Raw genomic sequence first — 14,015 nt, 5'->3', positions numbered from 1 at the left:
TATGTGGCTTTGATCCTGGATAAAGTGTTTAAGTCATGGATGTTTCAAGTTTAACTTCTTCATATTTGACTAATATTAAAGTTCACTTTTCATTCAGGAAGTATGACGCTGCGCTGTCAGTACGCTTCTCCATGTTTGTGATTGGTCAAATGTTGCTAACCCCGCCCCTTTCATGTGAACGCGCACTCAGCCGGACAGAGAAACCTTGGCTTGAGTTACCGAGTTGATAACCAGCGTCGTAGGACCGTTTAGCGAGAGCGCGTTTGTTTTGGATTAGGTAAGCCGGGTAACTCAAACATATCCAGGGTCTGTTGAACTGGATTCGTAGTACAGGCCTCTTGTAGTGAACCTGCAACCATCAACATACTCCCTTACTGACTGAGGGGACAAGATGCATCTGAGATACAAACACATTAAAACCACCTGAATCCTCCGTTCAAGTACGAACAGAATATCCCTCGTTTATAATACAAACATGTTGAATCAAAAAGTGACAATGGATTTCTCAAAAACAGCACAGACAGTTTCAACGGAACTAAAAGTGTGCAAACACATCTAAACTAATGACAGTACTATTATTATGACAGCAAAGACATGAAAATGATCTAGAAACAGTAGTGTGTGTGTGAGAGAGAGACCCTCTAACCCCATAAATCTTCAGTCCGGCCAAACTTGTAGATGAGAGTGCTGCAGAGAGAGAGAGGAAACAAGACGTGAGGTCAGAGATGTGTGCCGCTCAAACTACTGCTACATTTATTTTTCATCAGGCACACTGATTCTTCCATCCTTTGAAAACTGAAATAGCCCTACTGACCCTCTCACACTGTTATCTGCTGTGGTCTGAGACGTGGTCTGCATACTCGGCAGAAACATAACACCTGTCTGTGTGACGCTGACACAGTGTCAGAGTAACACAACCAGGGGCTCAGTCAGCATCAGTAAGTGGAAGAAAACAGTCAGATATCAAACTCAAATACCCAATAAGCCACCAGGCTCCCTTGACAGAAACAGTGATTTTACTTCCAAGAACACAGGTCTACAGCAGGCAGACGCTATGTGATGATTAGGCACGTACTCCATCAGTTATGAAAGGTTTGGAGGAATCATGAGGAGCTCACTGGCCATGTCACTGAGCATTATGGACACTCCAGTTCTCATGTCAAGCAGGGAAGAGGGTGGAGGAGGGAGGGACGAGGGATTTTACGCTCATTCTTTGTGGACTTATGGTCAGCTTTCAACTCACAGACATTCTCTAGTCTTTGCTGAAAACATATTCATGTTGTGAAGTTTCTACAAGTAGAACATCAAGTCATCAATGATCTGCACCCAAAAAGACATTCAAAAGGAGAATAAACAGTTTGTAACTGGTATTGTATTGGCAGGTATTTCATATTGTGTAAGGAGAATGTTTGAAGAGGGAATTCAAATTTAATTCATTTCAACCTTTATTGAGCAGTATTTAGGAATCCTTTCATTTCTGGTCCATCTTTGGACAGAATGTGCACATTTTGAATTCTAGCAGTTTCACAAAGTGTCACCAGCAGCTTTAGCCATGAGTTGTTAGCGTGACCTCTCTGTGACCTCTCTGCAACCTCTGCATCCTACGTGCTGGAAACGTATGATCTCTCGAGTCTGACGCCTGAACCTGATGCCCACTGGGCTGAAACTACTGCTACACAATTAAATGAATATTCATCTCAATCAGGATTTTTCCTCCAACCACTAAATAAATGTTGTGTGATATTTACGTTTAAAATGTGTGCTCCGCTCACAGAAAACTGCTGCATGTCAAATAAACAACATGGAGTGTAAAGTATCAACTGCTGTCTGACTTCTGGCATTTAGAGAGCAAAATTATAGTCATACAAATATTAGTGCTCTCAATTTAGATGCTTAAAATCCAAATGAAAAGAAAAAATATAGAATGTTGATGATTTAATATTCCACTACTGTTTCATGTTGTACTCACCTAAAAAAGATGAAGGCGTTCTGAAAGAACACAGCCAGCCCTGGTGCCACCTCTTTCTCTAAAGGTGAACAAAACAAAACCGAGATCACAGTTAATATCACTGACACACCAGTACGTAAAGACATGTTGAAACAAACAGACGTTTCTGTGTCGGTAAATGAGTCTTCTAGACAGAGGAGATGAAACTGAGCTGAAATAAGCTCCTGCTGACTTGTGGGGGGAAGTCATAACCAAACTCTTCTTCTCTGAAGCAGAACACTGCAGGAAGCCACCATGAGGCTTCAGCAGTCTACAGAATATTCTCTAGCTGGATGCCATATCTCTTATTTGTCATTTCCTTTCTTCTGGATCCTCGCTCTCTTTTGTGCGCCATCTCAAGCGTTCCATGGCAGTTATCTGTTCCCAGAGGAGCGAGGAGCCACCAGACCATCCTTCAGTGAAATCCTCAGCTGTTGACACACCCCCTTACTGTGTATCAGTCACTGATTGGACGCTGCAGTGCATCACCTGATCCGATGCAAATGGTTAAAAAAGCCCATTTTAAAATGATTAAACAAATGCCTGTTTGATACTGTACTCCTCAGAGTGCACACAAAAACATGACTTTGAGGGATAAATACATTCGGCTATGTTATTGAAAACCACCCCTCTAACAGTTCTCTTACATAAAAAATGCGGTAAACAGAAATGAGATGAGAGCATCTGCATCACGCTTAAATACCCCCCTCTGAAACCCCTTAAATTCAATCCAAATTGAGCTGGACTCGAGAGGGGACTCAAGAGGGGACTCGAGAGGGGACTCGAGAAGAGACTCGAGAGGGGACTTGAGTCTTGAGTTGACAGCACCCCCGACTCGGCGGGACCCCCGATGAAGAAGGGACTCGAGTAGGCGGGACCCCCGGCCGGTATGCCGACAGGACACGAGGGGTTGGCGTCGGCCGGTGAGCCAACAGGAGACGAGGAGCTGGAGTCGGCCGGTACGCCGACAGGACACGGGGAGCTGGCGTCGGCCGGAGAGCCAGTACTGGAGCCGAAACTGGAGTCGGGACCATGGCTGCTGGGGCCGGTACTGGAGCCGGAAACATGGCTGCTGGGGCCGGAACTGGAGCTGGGACCATGGCTGTGTGGGCCGGTACTGGAGCCGGAAACATGGCTGCTGGGACCGGAACCTCTGGAGCACGGGCTGGAATCCTGGCCTTGCGTCTTTTAGAGGTCTTTTGGAGAATCCGTGGACCTCTAAACGCCAGGCGGGATCCCGAGAAAGGGTCCGAGAATGGAGACTGGCCCTCAGGGCTGTGCGAAAAAACTCTGAGCCATTCAGGCAACGAGCTCCTCAACCATGGCATGTCGGCCACCTCCATTTGTGCCTTTTTGAGGGCAGCCTCTTTGTCCCTTCTAGCCGAGGTTCTACTCCACTCAGCATGATGACACCGAAGAGAGTAATCTAGATCAAACAGATCCAAGTCAAAATAATAAAAATCCGCTGGGTCCATAGTTGGTCGGTTCATTCTGTTAGAATGCGTGGAAAAGGTAAGACCCAAATGCAGACTACAAAAAAGGTAAAAAGGTCTAGAAACAAAAAGCGAGCTTTATTTTAAAAGCAAAAACATGGCATGAAACACATAGGTAGCACAAGGTAACAACAACACCAAAACTGACCGTGACCAACATGGAGGGAGACAGGAAAGACAATGAACCGACATGGAGCACAGGGGAAGACAAGACTAAATACACAGAAGGGTAATCACAGGACAAGACACAGCTGGGCAGGGGAGGCAGAAACACAAGGGCAACAGGTGAACACAATCAGACAATCAGACACAGGAGGGCAAACACAGGAAGGAAGACAAGACACAGGGGCCCTTTCTCATTTCACTAATTCCCCTCCTCGATTCCCCTCCTCGACTCCTATCCTCGACTCCTATCCTCGAGACTTAGTCCCGCCCACAGGAGATGCGAGTGGAGGAGCTGAGGAGGGGAACCGAGGAGAGAGGAGGGGAAGCAGCAGGCGGTTAGAGAAATGAGAACTCCTCTCCTCTGAGCGGTCATTTTAAAGAGACGTCCATTAATGATGACAGGAGGCACAGCAGCACTCTGTCTGATGGACAGATGTGTTCATGATGACTTATATATTTACTTTGAATTCATTCACAGTGCGGTATAATGAGACAATAACAGGCTACAGATGCGGACACACACACACACACACACACACACACACACACACACACACACACACACACACACACACACACACACATATGTATATATTTATATAAATATATACAATTTCAGAATCAAACAGAGCACTCTCATAATAACGTAACACAATCAGAGACTGGATATCCAGGGGATGCATGCAGAGCTGTGATTGGCTGAGATAAGTCCGGCCGTGCGTCACGACTCTTTGAAACATCTCTGTTGTCGGAAATGCATCCACGAAGGAGCCGTGGAGGACCCATCAGTGTATCCTCGGTTATAGCTCCTCCAGAGAGCCTCCTCGACGCTCGATGCTCGGTCCTCGAAGTGCATTTAGAGAAATGAGATGTTCAACATGGCGCGCTAAAATTCATTTCCGGGTCACTACCGGAGGACCGAGGAGTCGAGGAGGGGGAATTGATGAAATGAGAAAGGGCCAGGGAGAACAGAATAGCAAAATAAAACCCATTACCCGACAGACAAAACTAAAACCGTGACATAACACTAAGATCATGACAAAAGCTGATAAGACAAAAACTAGATTCAGACATATTCTTTTGCGCTGTTGCTGTTAAATGGAAACTTTGTTGATTATCTATTCTAACTGGCCACTGGAATCAGATAATTAATATAAATATAGAGATTAAATATGGTTTAACATTCTTTATTAACCATTCTGTTCGGCTCTAACGTTTCAATTTATAGATTCTCATTCTACATCAAAACAATTAGCTCTTATTGTTTCCAATGATAACGTCACCTTAAGTTAACCTGTTTTCAAATGTAGGGTTTTGATTTTGTTTGTCATTTCTCAGTAATGACACCCTCAGACACCAAACATCATTCCTGCTATGCCATCAGTAATAAGCCAGATGTAAAGTGGAGCTTTGCCTCCTGAATCAGACATGCTCTGTTCTTACATCAATTTCCTGCATAATATTTGTTTCTCACAATTGGCTTTTGTAAGCTGCACGTAGGTGATACTGAGTTTCTTCAATTAATGCATTAGCTAAACGATACCATGCTTAAATCAATTCCTAAATTATTATTTCACATGCAACCAGGGGTTAAATTGGGCCGGGGCTGTCCAGGGCTCACCCCCGGCACAAAGGATGATGCTCTGACGTCATCACCCTCGCACATTTGTCATATGTTTACAAAAAACGATATATATGTTAAAACTTTTCTCGTTCTTAATATAGACTATATTTAAGGTCGATATGTGTTGACTTTAAAATAGCAGATCTCTGTGACAGGATATCGTTTTTCGGCATAGTGAACGTGTGTCTCTGCCCTGGAGCTGACTCCGCTGCACCTCCCTGCAGAGAGTCTGTGGTGGTGTGTGTGTGTGTGTGTGTGTGTGTGTGTGTGTGTGTGTGTGTGTGTATGTGTGTGTGGTGTGTGTGTGTGTGTGTGTGTGTGTGTGTGTGTGTGTGTGTGTGTGTGTGTGTGTGTGTGTGTGTGTGTGCACAGATGCCCCTTTCACACCAACACGGTTCCCGTTCTAGCTCCGTGCTAGAGCTTTTCTGGTTTCAGCCCCCGTTTTGTTCACACCGCCCAGAGTTCGACTGGTGCTGCTCCGTCATGACGTCACCGTTTACGTCACTGATTTTCTCCCCAACGGCGTTACGGCGCTCACTACAACAACAACAATGGGGGACTGCGTCGGGTCGATGATCGTGTTGCTTTTAATCATACGAAGCCAGATTAAATTAAATAACGACTTCTCCAACCTTATACTTTTCTCCAGAGTGCCGTGGTTCATTGTTTATTAATGTGTTTCAGCGGCATTTACCGACCGCTGCAGTGCTGCTCTTCCACCGGAGTTTATTCTCCCGTTAGCTCCGGGTTAGCTCACACGGCAGCGGCCGCTGTAAAGTATTCACCAGGGACGTGCACAGGTACGGTCTAATGTAGCCCGGGCAACGGCCCGTTTTCCCTTTTTGGCTGACCTGCCCCTCTGGAGAGAGCGAGAGGTTTTTTCTGTTGTGGTCGAATCAACATGTTAAGCCCACAATTAGTATTGTAGTGTCTCGCTGCGGGAAACACACCAGCTTCATTCTTCTTCTACTACTTATTTTACTTCTTCTTCTTCCCCTTCTTCTTACATGTAATTGCCCGCGACATTTTTGATGAAGAACTCGTTTCAGTGTGAACTCATTCCACAGTATGACCACAAAAGTGTTTTAAACCAGGTCGGCCTACGTTTTTATTATTTATGTTCTATATTGCTAAGTGTGTGATTACACATGTTACGTATTATATATATAATGTTTATTATAGGCTTCTGTATTGGTGCTGGTGCGTTAAGACCACCTCTAGTGTCGGATTTTGGAAAATGGATTTTGAGTTTTCTCATGGCAGGGACTTTACTTCCTCTTGACACCGTCGGTTATTTACAAAAAAACACCTACATATACTTGTTATTGTGCTTCTGTCTTTTCTGTGTCTTTCCATCTGCTCCGTAAACTCCTATTAAACATCCATGGTAAACTCCCTCAACGGGGCAGCTCTCTCTCTTCTCTTGATCGCCCTCTCACAGGAGAACACTTCACTGTCCCGCTTCATTGTAGGATTTCTGCCATGTCTCTACTTTAATTTGACCATCTCTGTTATTAAGTTATGGAATACTAAATATATAAGTGATTAGATACCTTACCGTTACTGCGCTCATAAAGAATGATAAGAATAAGAATAATGCGTATTGAACTGGTTTCATTCATTAGTGAGTTTATTTAAGGTAATTATAGAAGCCCTATTTTATCAGTATGTCTGCACAGCAGTTACAATGGTCAAACTACATTGAATTGTCCCCATTCTTTCTTTAAAGGGCCCATGTCATGGCCATTTCCACTGATCATAATTACATTGTTGAGGTATACTAAAATAGATTTATACTGTGCAATTTTCCAAACTCACATTGGTTTCGCATACAGCATCTCTGTCAAGCATGTGTATTCAGCAGTATTCACTCTCTCCACTAAACGACTCGTTGGAGCTCTTGCCCCCCCCCTCCTTGTGAGCCTAGTGTGCTCCGGTTGGTCAGCTCGGCCACTCTGTTCTGATTAGTCAACCACCAGAGAGGCTCCGCCCGCTTTTTTCGGGGAACATCAGTGTAATAATGGCGTCGGTACAGCTGATATTTTATACTAACTAACCTAACTGAACCTACAACTGTTGTTATAGAAGAGTGTGACGGCCCCAGGGCCTTTGTGCAGGTGTGTTGCAGGGCTTACGGTGGGGTGGAGCTGAAGAGGGTAATCAGCGCGATCACGGACACCTCCGTAGCCGGTGCTATTAATCCCAGCGGCCCGGAGTCTCTCTCCAAAGCGGCTGCAGAAGGACGAACTCAGCGCTCCTCTCCCCTCGACCACCTATCTCTGCATTTCCCACATAAATGTGCCGTGGTTTTGTAAACTCGTGTATGTCTCCTTGCCTTTACGTTGTGGCCTACGAGCCGGTCATAACAAAGAGTAAGTTATTTTTACCTGTAATAAACTACTACTGTTTGATGAGAAATCAAATCATGGTTTGCTATATATGAATGATATGTTATAGGGGCAAATAATTCAGGGAAGAAAGGATAGGCCTACTAAGTATTTCCATTAAACTTTATTTTTAGAAATGTACAAAATGAACATAAATATACATATATACACGGTATATCATCCATTCCTCCTCGCATCTTGCCTGCGCACAGCCGGTGCGGTGCCTTTTAGCACGAGGCCTCAGTAGTAGTAGAAGTCCCGTCCCCGTCATGGATTGTCCGCCAGGATCTGGCTGGACGAAATCAAATGCAAATCACAAAATATTAGAGAAACTTAGTTGTTTTAGATTCGTTAGTAGTAGTTGTGGTAGGAGTGTGGATCTATCTAATGAACAGCTTGCCTGCTAATATGCTAACCTAGCTTTGTTTACCTTGGTAGCTAACACGATATGAACGTTAGCTTGGAGGAACGGCAACTATAATGGAGTGTAATAAAACTACTATGAACAAAAGCTAGTGGTTCATATTAGGCTAGCAATAACGTGTTTATAATTGCAATCGTATACGGGTATTCTGCTACGTTCGGTCATACATTGTAATTTGCATGAATACATTGTTTTGCGCTAGCATACAGCTAGCCTCGTTAGCTACATGCAGTATATGTACTGTCACAATGTACGGTAAATCACCCGGAGTATACTGTATGAGTATTCCGTGTGTGTGACTGCAGACATTCTCCTGCCATGACAAACATGTAAGGCCATCTGCTGACATTGTAGTTGATATATTTAAACGCTAGCAACGTAGCATCACAAAAATGCTTTTCCGACCAAACCTAGCTCTAGCTCCGTGTGTTAGATCGGTTGCATACACGCTACGCCAGCTATAATGTAATTACGTTTCGCTACTGACCGCACGGCAAATCACCCGCAGTATACTGTCAATAGGTATTTTGTGTGTGAATGCAGACATTCTCCTGCTATGAGATACATGTATGCAAGGCCATCTGCTGATATTAGAGTTGATATATGGAAACCCTAGCAACTTAGTTAGCACAGTTAGCACTGCGTCAATGGCTTAGCAGTCCAACACAGTTTACACATTTAAACAGTCTTGTTTGATAAATACACAAATAACAATGCAAACTTACAGGTTGTGTACCCGGATCTTCCCCTGCTCCAAACGGTCCAAACAAGCTGTGCATATCCGGCCTCAAACTGGGCAATGTTTTGGAAGCTTTCGTCTGTGAAATGCCGGTTCTTCGAACCTCTGGAGGAACACGCCGCTGCTGGTGTGGCCATAGCTCTTCGGGTCCTGGGCAGTGACGTATCTCCAACGAGGCGTTTTGGGGAGGTATTTTCTGTGTTAGAGTTTTACTCGCTACAGGGTGTACTTTGAGGGTTTTGACTCTGCACACCGTTTACATGCATAAAAACCTTCATAACACACAAGGGGACGGGTAATAACCGGAAAAGCATGACATGGGAGCTTTAATAGTTACTAATATTAGATATTTTAATGAGATATGGACCGCAAAACAAAACATTTCCCTGGTTTTCATTTTAAAAATCAAGTCACCGAATGCAAGTATTGCCTTAGCTTATTTTGTTGCGAGATGATGATGTGAATTACTGTTCAAATTAGTTAATGCAATAATCGTTTTGGTCTTATATTATCTTTCGGGGGGAGGCCCTTTTTCCAGTTTAGAGCAATAGCCCCTCCAAATGTCTGTGCACGTCCCTGGTATTCACTGTCTGACTGTCACACAAGCAGCTGATACATATCCCCAGTTCCCCTTAAGTGAATGTGTGTCAGTCTGAATTGACGCTGTTTGGCATCACAACGCCGTTATGAAAGTTTCTCTGGTATAAAATGGGTGATGTTAGCATAGCAACCGAAGCTAAACTGACTATCTTGACTACTTGTTGTTGCTATCCTATTGTGGCATAAGCCGTTTTCTACAGGCACATTTTACCGGCGTATTTTTCATTATGATTCGACTTGTGATAGTCGGACACAGGGCCTGGACCTGAAAACATTCGGGGCTTAGCCCACACACACAGTACACCCGCCAACACATTGCTGACTGTTGCTATCTGTAAACTATGCCGCCGAAACATAATTTCAGCCAATCAGTGTCGTCAGATCTGATGGTCATACGGCGCTAATTTCAGACCCAATGCAGTCTGTGAGTTGTTTGGACTCGTATCCAAGGTGACGCTACATTAGTTGATGAGGATGGCTGCGTCTGCAGGTGGAGACTCCGGGTGCTAGTGGATCGCCGGAGCTGTAGATTAACATTTACATGCTTATTGTAGTTGTAAGGGCAATGCCTGTAGCACCATGGAGCATATGTGTGGGCTGGACCTGTATTTTACAGGAAAGGAGTGAGCAGAGGGTCGAGTTGTCGATTCTTGTTCAGTTTTCTGTGACTATCTTCCTCACCCTCTCAGACTTTGAGTTGCGAGCGCTACTAAAGAGACGCGCTACCATGGAAACCAAACAATGGTGTAGCTGTATTAAAGTCAGAGTGGAAACAGTCGTGAGTAAATCTGATTTTGTCAGAAATCGGGAGAAATACGGGAGAAATATGACCCCGGGAGGAAACTGGGACAGGGCAATGAAATCGGGAGTCTCCCGCGAAAATCGGGAGGGTTGGCAAGTATGACACACACACACACACACACACACACACACACACACACACACACACACACACACACACACACACACACACACACACACACATAATGTTCATATTTAGTCTCCTGATTTTAAATGGGAATTAAATCATTTGAGTGTTCCCAAAGCCCCGGTGTTCTGCAGTTTGTGTGGGCCTACTGTCCTGTTGCACAGTTTATACCAGTGGTTCTCAACTGGTTAGGCCTCGGGACCCACTTTTTACTTGGTCAATACATCGCGACCCAACATTTTGAAGCACTCAAATCTATTCAACAAAAAATCGTGCTGTAATATATACGCTTTTCAGAATACAATATTAATAAAAGTGAAGTACAGTACATATATCCCTTCACAGAAAATATGCTTTTAAAAAAGGTTTAATGAGATGATGGAATCAAAGCTGAACTATATAAAAAGGCACACATGCTGAAAACCCAACCCCAGCAGGGGGGTCTGGGGGGATTCTCCCCCAGGAGATTTTTAGAAATACTAACATAAACTACGCATTCTGGTACACTCTGAGAAGAAAATTAATTAATCTATTACTACCCGACATATTAATAATATTTTATGCCATTGTTTGTTTTTCACTTAGTTCTGACAGCTTGCTGAGAGAAGAGTAAAGAGGAGATAGTCTGTGTGACTTACTTTAAATTGGGGGTAAGGGTAGATAGCCCCCATTGTTCTGTGACCTGTCAATCATCAAACCGGGGGTCATATTTCATTATGTGTTCATTTTTATCTGAAGTTGTACCCATGGATGTATAAAGAATAGTTCTACCGCAGTTATTCTCCGTGGGGACTTCCGGCAACAATCTTGATTCTGATTGGCCAGAAGACTCGAAAAAACATCAGCAGAGATGTTTTATTGAGAAGATGATCACTACGTGACAGAAGTTTTCAAAACCATTTATGGTCTCCGGTACTTCCAGTCCAACGCCTACTGCATGCACAGCATTAGAAAATCGGTCCTTCAAAATAAAAGTTTGCATTTTTTCCCAAAAAAAAAAAAAAAAAATCCAATTTTTTTTTTCAACTTTTTTTTCTTCACTCACACATACATATACTTGTTATTGTGCTTCTGTCTTTTCTGTGTCTTTCCATCTGCTCCGTAAACTCCTATTAAACATCCATGGTAAACTCCCTCAACGGGGCAGCTCTCTCTCTTCTCTTGATCGCCCTCTCACAGGAGAACACTTCACTGTCCCGCTTCATTGTAGGATTTCTGCCATGTCTCTACTTTAATTTGACCATCTCTGTTATTAAGTTATGGAATACTAAATATATAAGTGATTAGATACCTTACCGTTACTGCGCTCATAAAGAATGATAAGAATAAGAATAATGCGTATTGAACTGGTTTCATTCATTAGTGAGTTTATTTAAGGTAATTATAGAAGCCCTATTTTATCAGTATGTCTGCACAGCAGTTACAATGGTCAAACTACATTGAATTGTCCCCATTCTTTCTTTAAAGGGCCCATGTCATGGCCATTTCCACTGATCATAATTACATTGTTGAGGTATACTAAAATAGATTTATACTGTGCAATTTTCCAAACTCACATTGGTTTCGCATACAGCATCTCTGTCAAGCATGTGTATTCAGCAGTATTCACTCTCTCCACTAAACGACTCGTTGGAGCTCTTGCCCCCCCCTCCTTGTGAGCCTAGTGTGCTCCGGTTGGTCAGCTCGGCCACTCTGTTCTGATTAGTCAACCACCAGAGAGGCTCCGCCCGCTTTTTTCGGGGAACATCAGTGTAATAATGGCGTCGGTACAGCTGATATTTTATACTAACTAACCTAACTGAACCTACAACTGTTGTTATAGAAGAGTGTGACGGCCCCAGGGCCTTTGTGCAGGTGTGTTGCAGGGCTTACGGTGGGGTGGAGCTGAAGAGGGTAATCAGCGCGATCACGGACACCTCCGTAGCCGGTGCTATTAATCCCAGCGGCCCGGAGTCTCTCTCCAAAGCGGCTGCAGAAGGACGAACTCAGCGCTCCTCTCCCCTCGACCACCTATCTCTGCATTTCCCACATAAATGTGCCGTGGTTTTGTAAACTCGTGTATGTCTCCTTGCCTTTACGTTGTGGCCTACGAGCCGGTCATAACAAAGAGTAAGTTATTTTTACCTGTAATAAACTACTACTGTTTGATGAGAAATCAAATCATGGTTTGCTATATATGAATGATATGTTATAGGGGCAAATAATTCAGGGAAGAAAGGATAGGCCTACTAAGTATTTCCATTAAACTTTATTTTTAGAAATGTACAAAATGAACATAAATATACATATATACACGGTATATCATCCATTCCTCCTCGCATCTTGCCTGCGCACAGCCGGTGCGGTGCCTTTTAGCACGAGGCCTCAGTAGTAGTAGAAGTCCCGTCCCCGTCATGGATTGTCCGCCAGGATCTGGCTGGACGAAATCAAATGCAAATCACAAAATATTAGAGAAACTTAGTTGTTTTAGATTCGTTAGTAGTAGTTGTGGTAGGAGTGTGGATCTATCTAATGAACAGCTTGCCTGCTAATATGCTAACCTAGCTTTGTTTACCTTGGTAGCTAACACGATATGAACGTTAGCTTGGAGGAACGGCAACTATAATGGAGTGTAATAAAACTACTATGAACAAAAGCTAGTGGTTCATATTAGGCTAGCAATAACGTGTTTATAATTGCAATCGTATACGGGTATTCTGCTACGTTCGGTCATACATTGTAATTTGCATGAATACATTGTTTTGCGCTAGCATACAGCTAGCCTCGTTAGCTACATGCAGTATATGTACTGTCACAATGTACGGTAAATCACCCGGAGTATACTGTATGAGTATTCCGTGTGTGTGACTGCAGACATTCTCCTGCCATGACAAACATGTAAGGCCATCTGCTGACATTGTAGTTGATATATTTAAACGCTAGCAACGTAGCATCACAAAAATGCTTTTCCGACCAAACCTAGCTCTAGCTCCGTGTGTTAGATCGGTTGCATACACGCTACGCCAGCTATAATGTAATTACGTTTCGCTACTGACCGCACGGCAAATCACCCGCAGTATACTGTCAATAGGTATTTTGTGTGTGAATGCAGACATTCTCCTGCTATGAGATACATGTATGCAAGGCCATCTGCTGATATTAGAGTTGATATATGGAAACCCTAGCAACTTAGTTAGCACAGTTAGCACTGCGTCAATGGCTTAGCAGTCCAACACAGTTTACACATTTAAACAGTCTTGTTTGATAAATACACAAATAACAATGCAAACTTACAGGTTGTGTACCCGGATCTTCCCCTGCTCCAAACGGTCCAAACAAGCTGTGCATATCCGGCCTCAAACTGGGCAATGTTTTGGAAGCTTTCGTCTGTGAAATGCCGGTTCTTCGAACCTCTGGAGGAACACGCCGCTGCTGGTGTGGCCATAGCTCTTCGGGTCCTGGGCAGTGACGTATCTCCAACGAGGCGTTTTGGGGAGGTATTTTCTGTGTTAGAGTTTTACTCGCTACAGGGTGTACTTTGAGGGTTTTGACTCTGCACACCGTTTACATGCATAAAAACCTTCATAACACACAAGGGGACGGGTAATAACCGGAAAAGCATGACATGGGAGCTTTAATAGTTACTAATATTAGATATTTTAATGAGATATGGACCGCAAAACAAAACA

At 43.7% G+C, this 14,015-nt stretch overlaps 1 protein-coding gene across 2 annotated transcripts in view; it reads right to left on the bottom strand.

Annotated features, from left to right (window-relative positions):
* Window positions 1–209: 209 nt before the first annotated feature.
* LOC117485650 (transmembrane protein 50B) overlaps window positions 210–14,015 on the bottom strand; it is a 57,080-nt gene continuing 43,274 nt past the window's right edge. Inside the window, exons 6-7 of one of the 2 annotated variants that reach the window (XM_034134265.1) lie at window positions 1,970–2,027; window positions 210–687 (exon numbers count right to left, since the gene is read on the bottom strand). In XM_034134265.1, the coding sequence (XP_033990156.1) occupies window positions 642–687; window positions 1,970–2,027 (104 nt within the window). In that variant the 3' untranslated portion in view covers window positions 210–641. The remainder of the gene's footprint in view (window positions 688–1,969; window positions 2,028–14,015) is intronic. The other variant, XM_034134264.1, reaches the window with a different exon arrangement.

The sequence above is a fragment of the Trematomus bernacchii genome, unplaced genomic scaffold (genome assembly GCF_902827165.1).
Source record: "Trematomus bernacchii unplaced genomic scaffold, fTreBer1.1, whole genome shotgun sequence".
NCBI classification, from domain to species: domain Eukaryota; kingdom Metazoa; phylum Chordata; class Actinopteri; order Perciformes; family Nototheniidae; genus Trematomus; species Trematomus bernacchii.
This window is presented reverse-complemented; position numbering and strand designations above follow the sequence as displayed.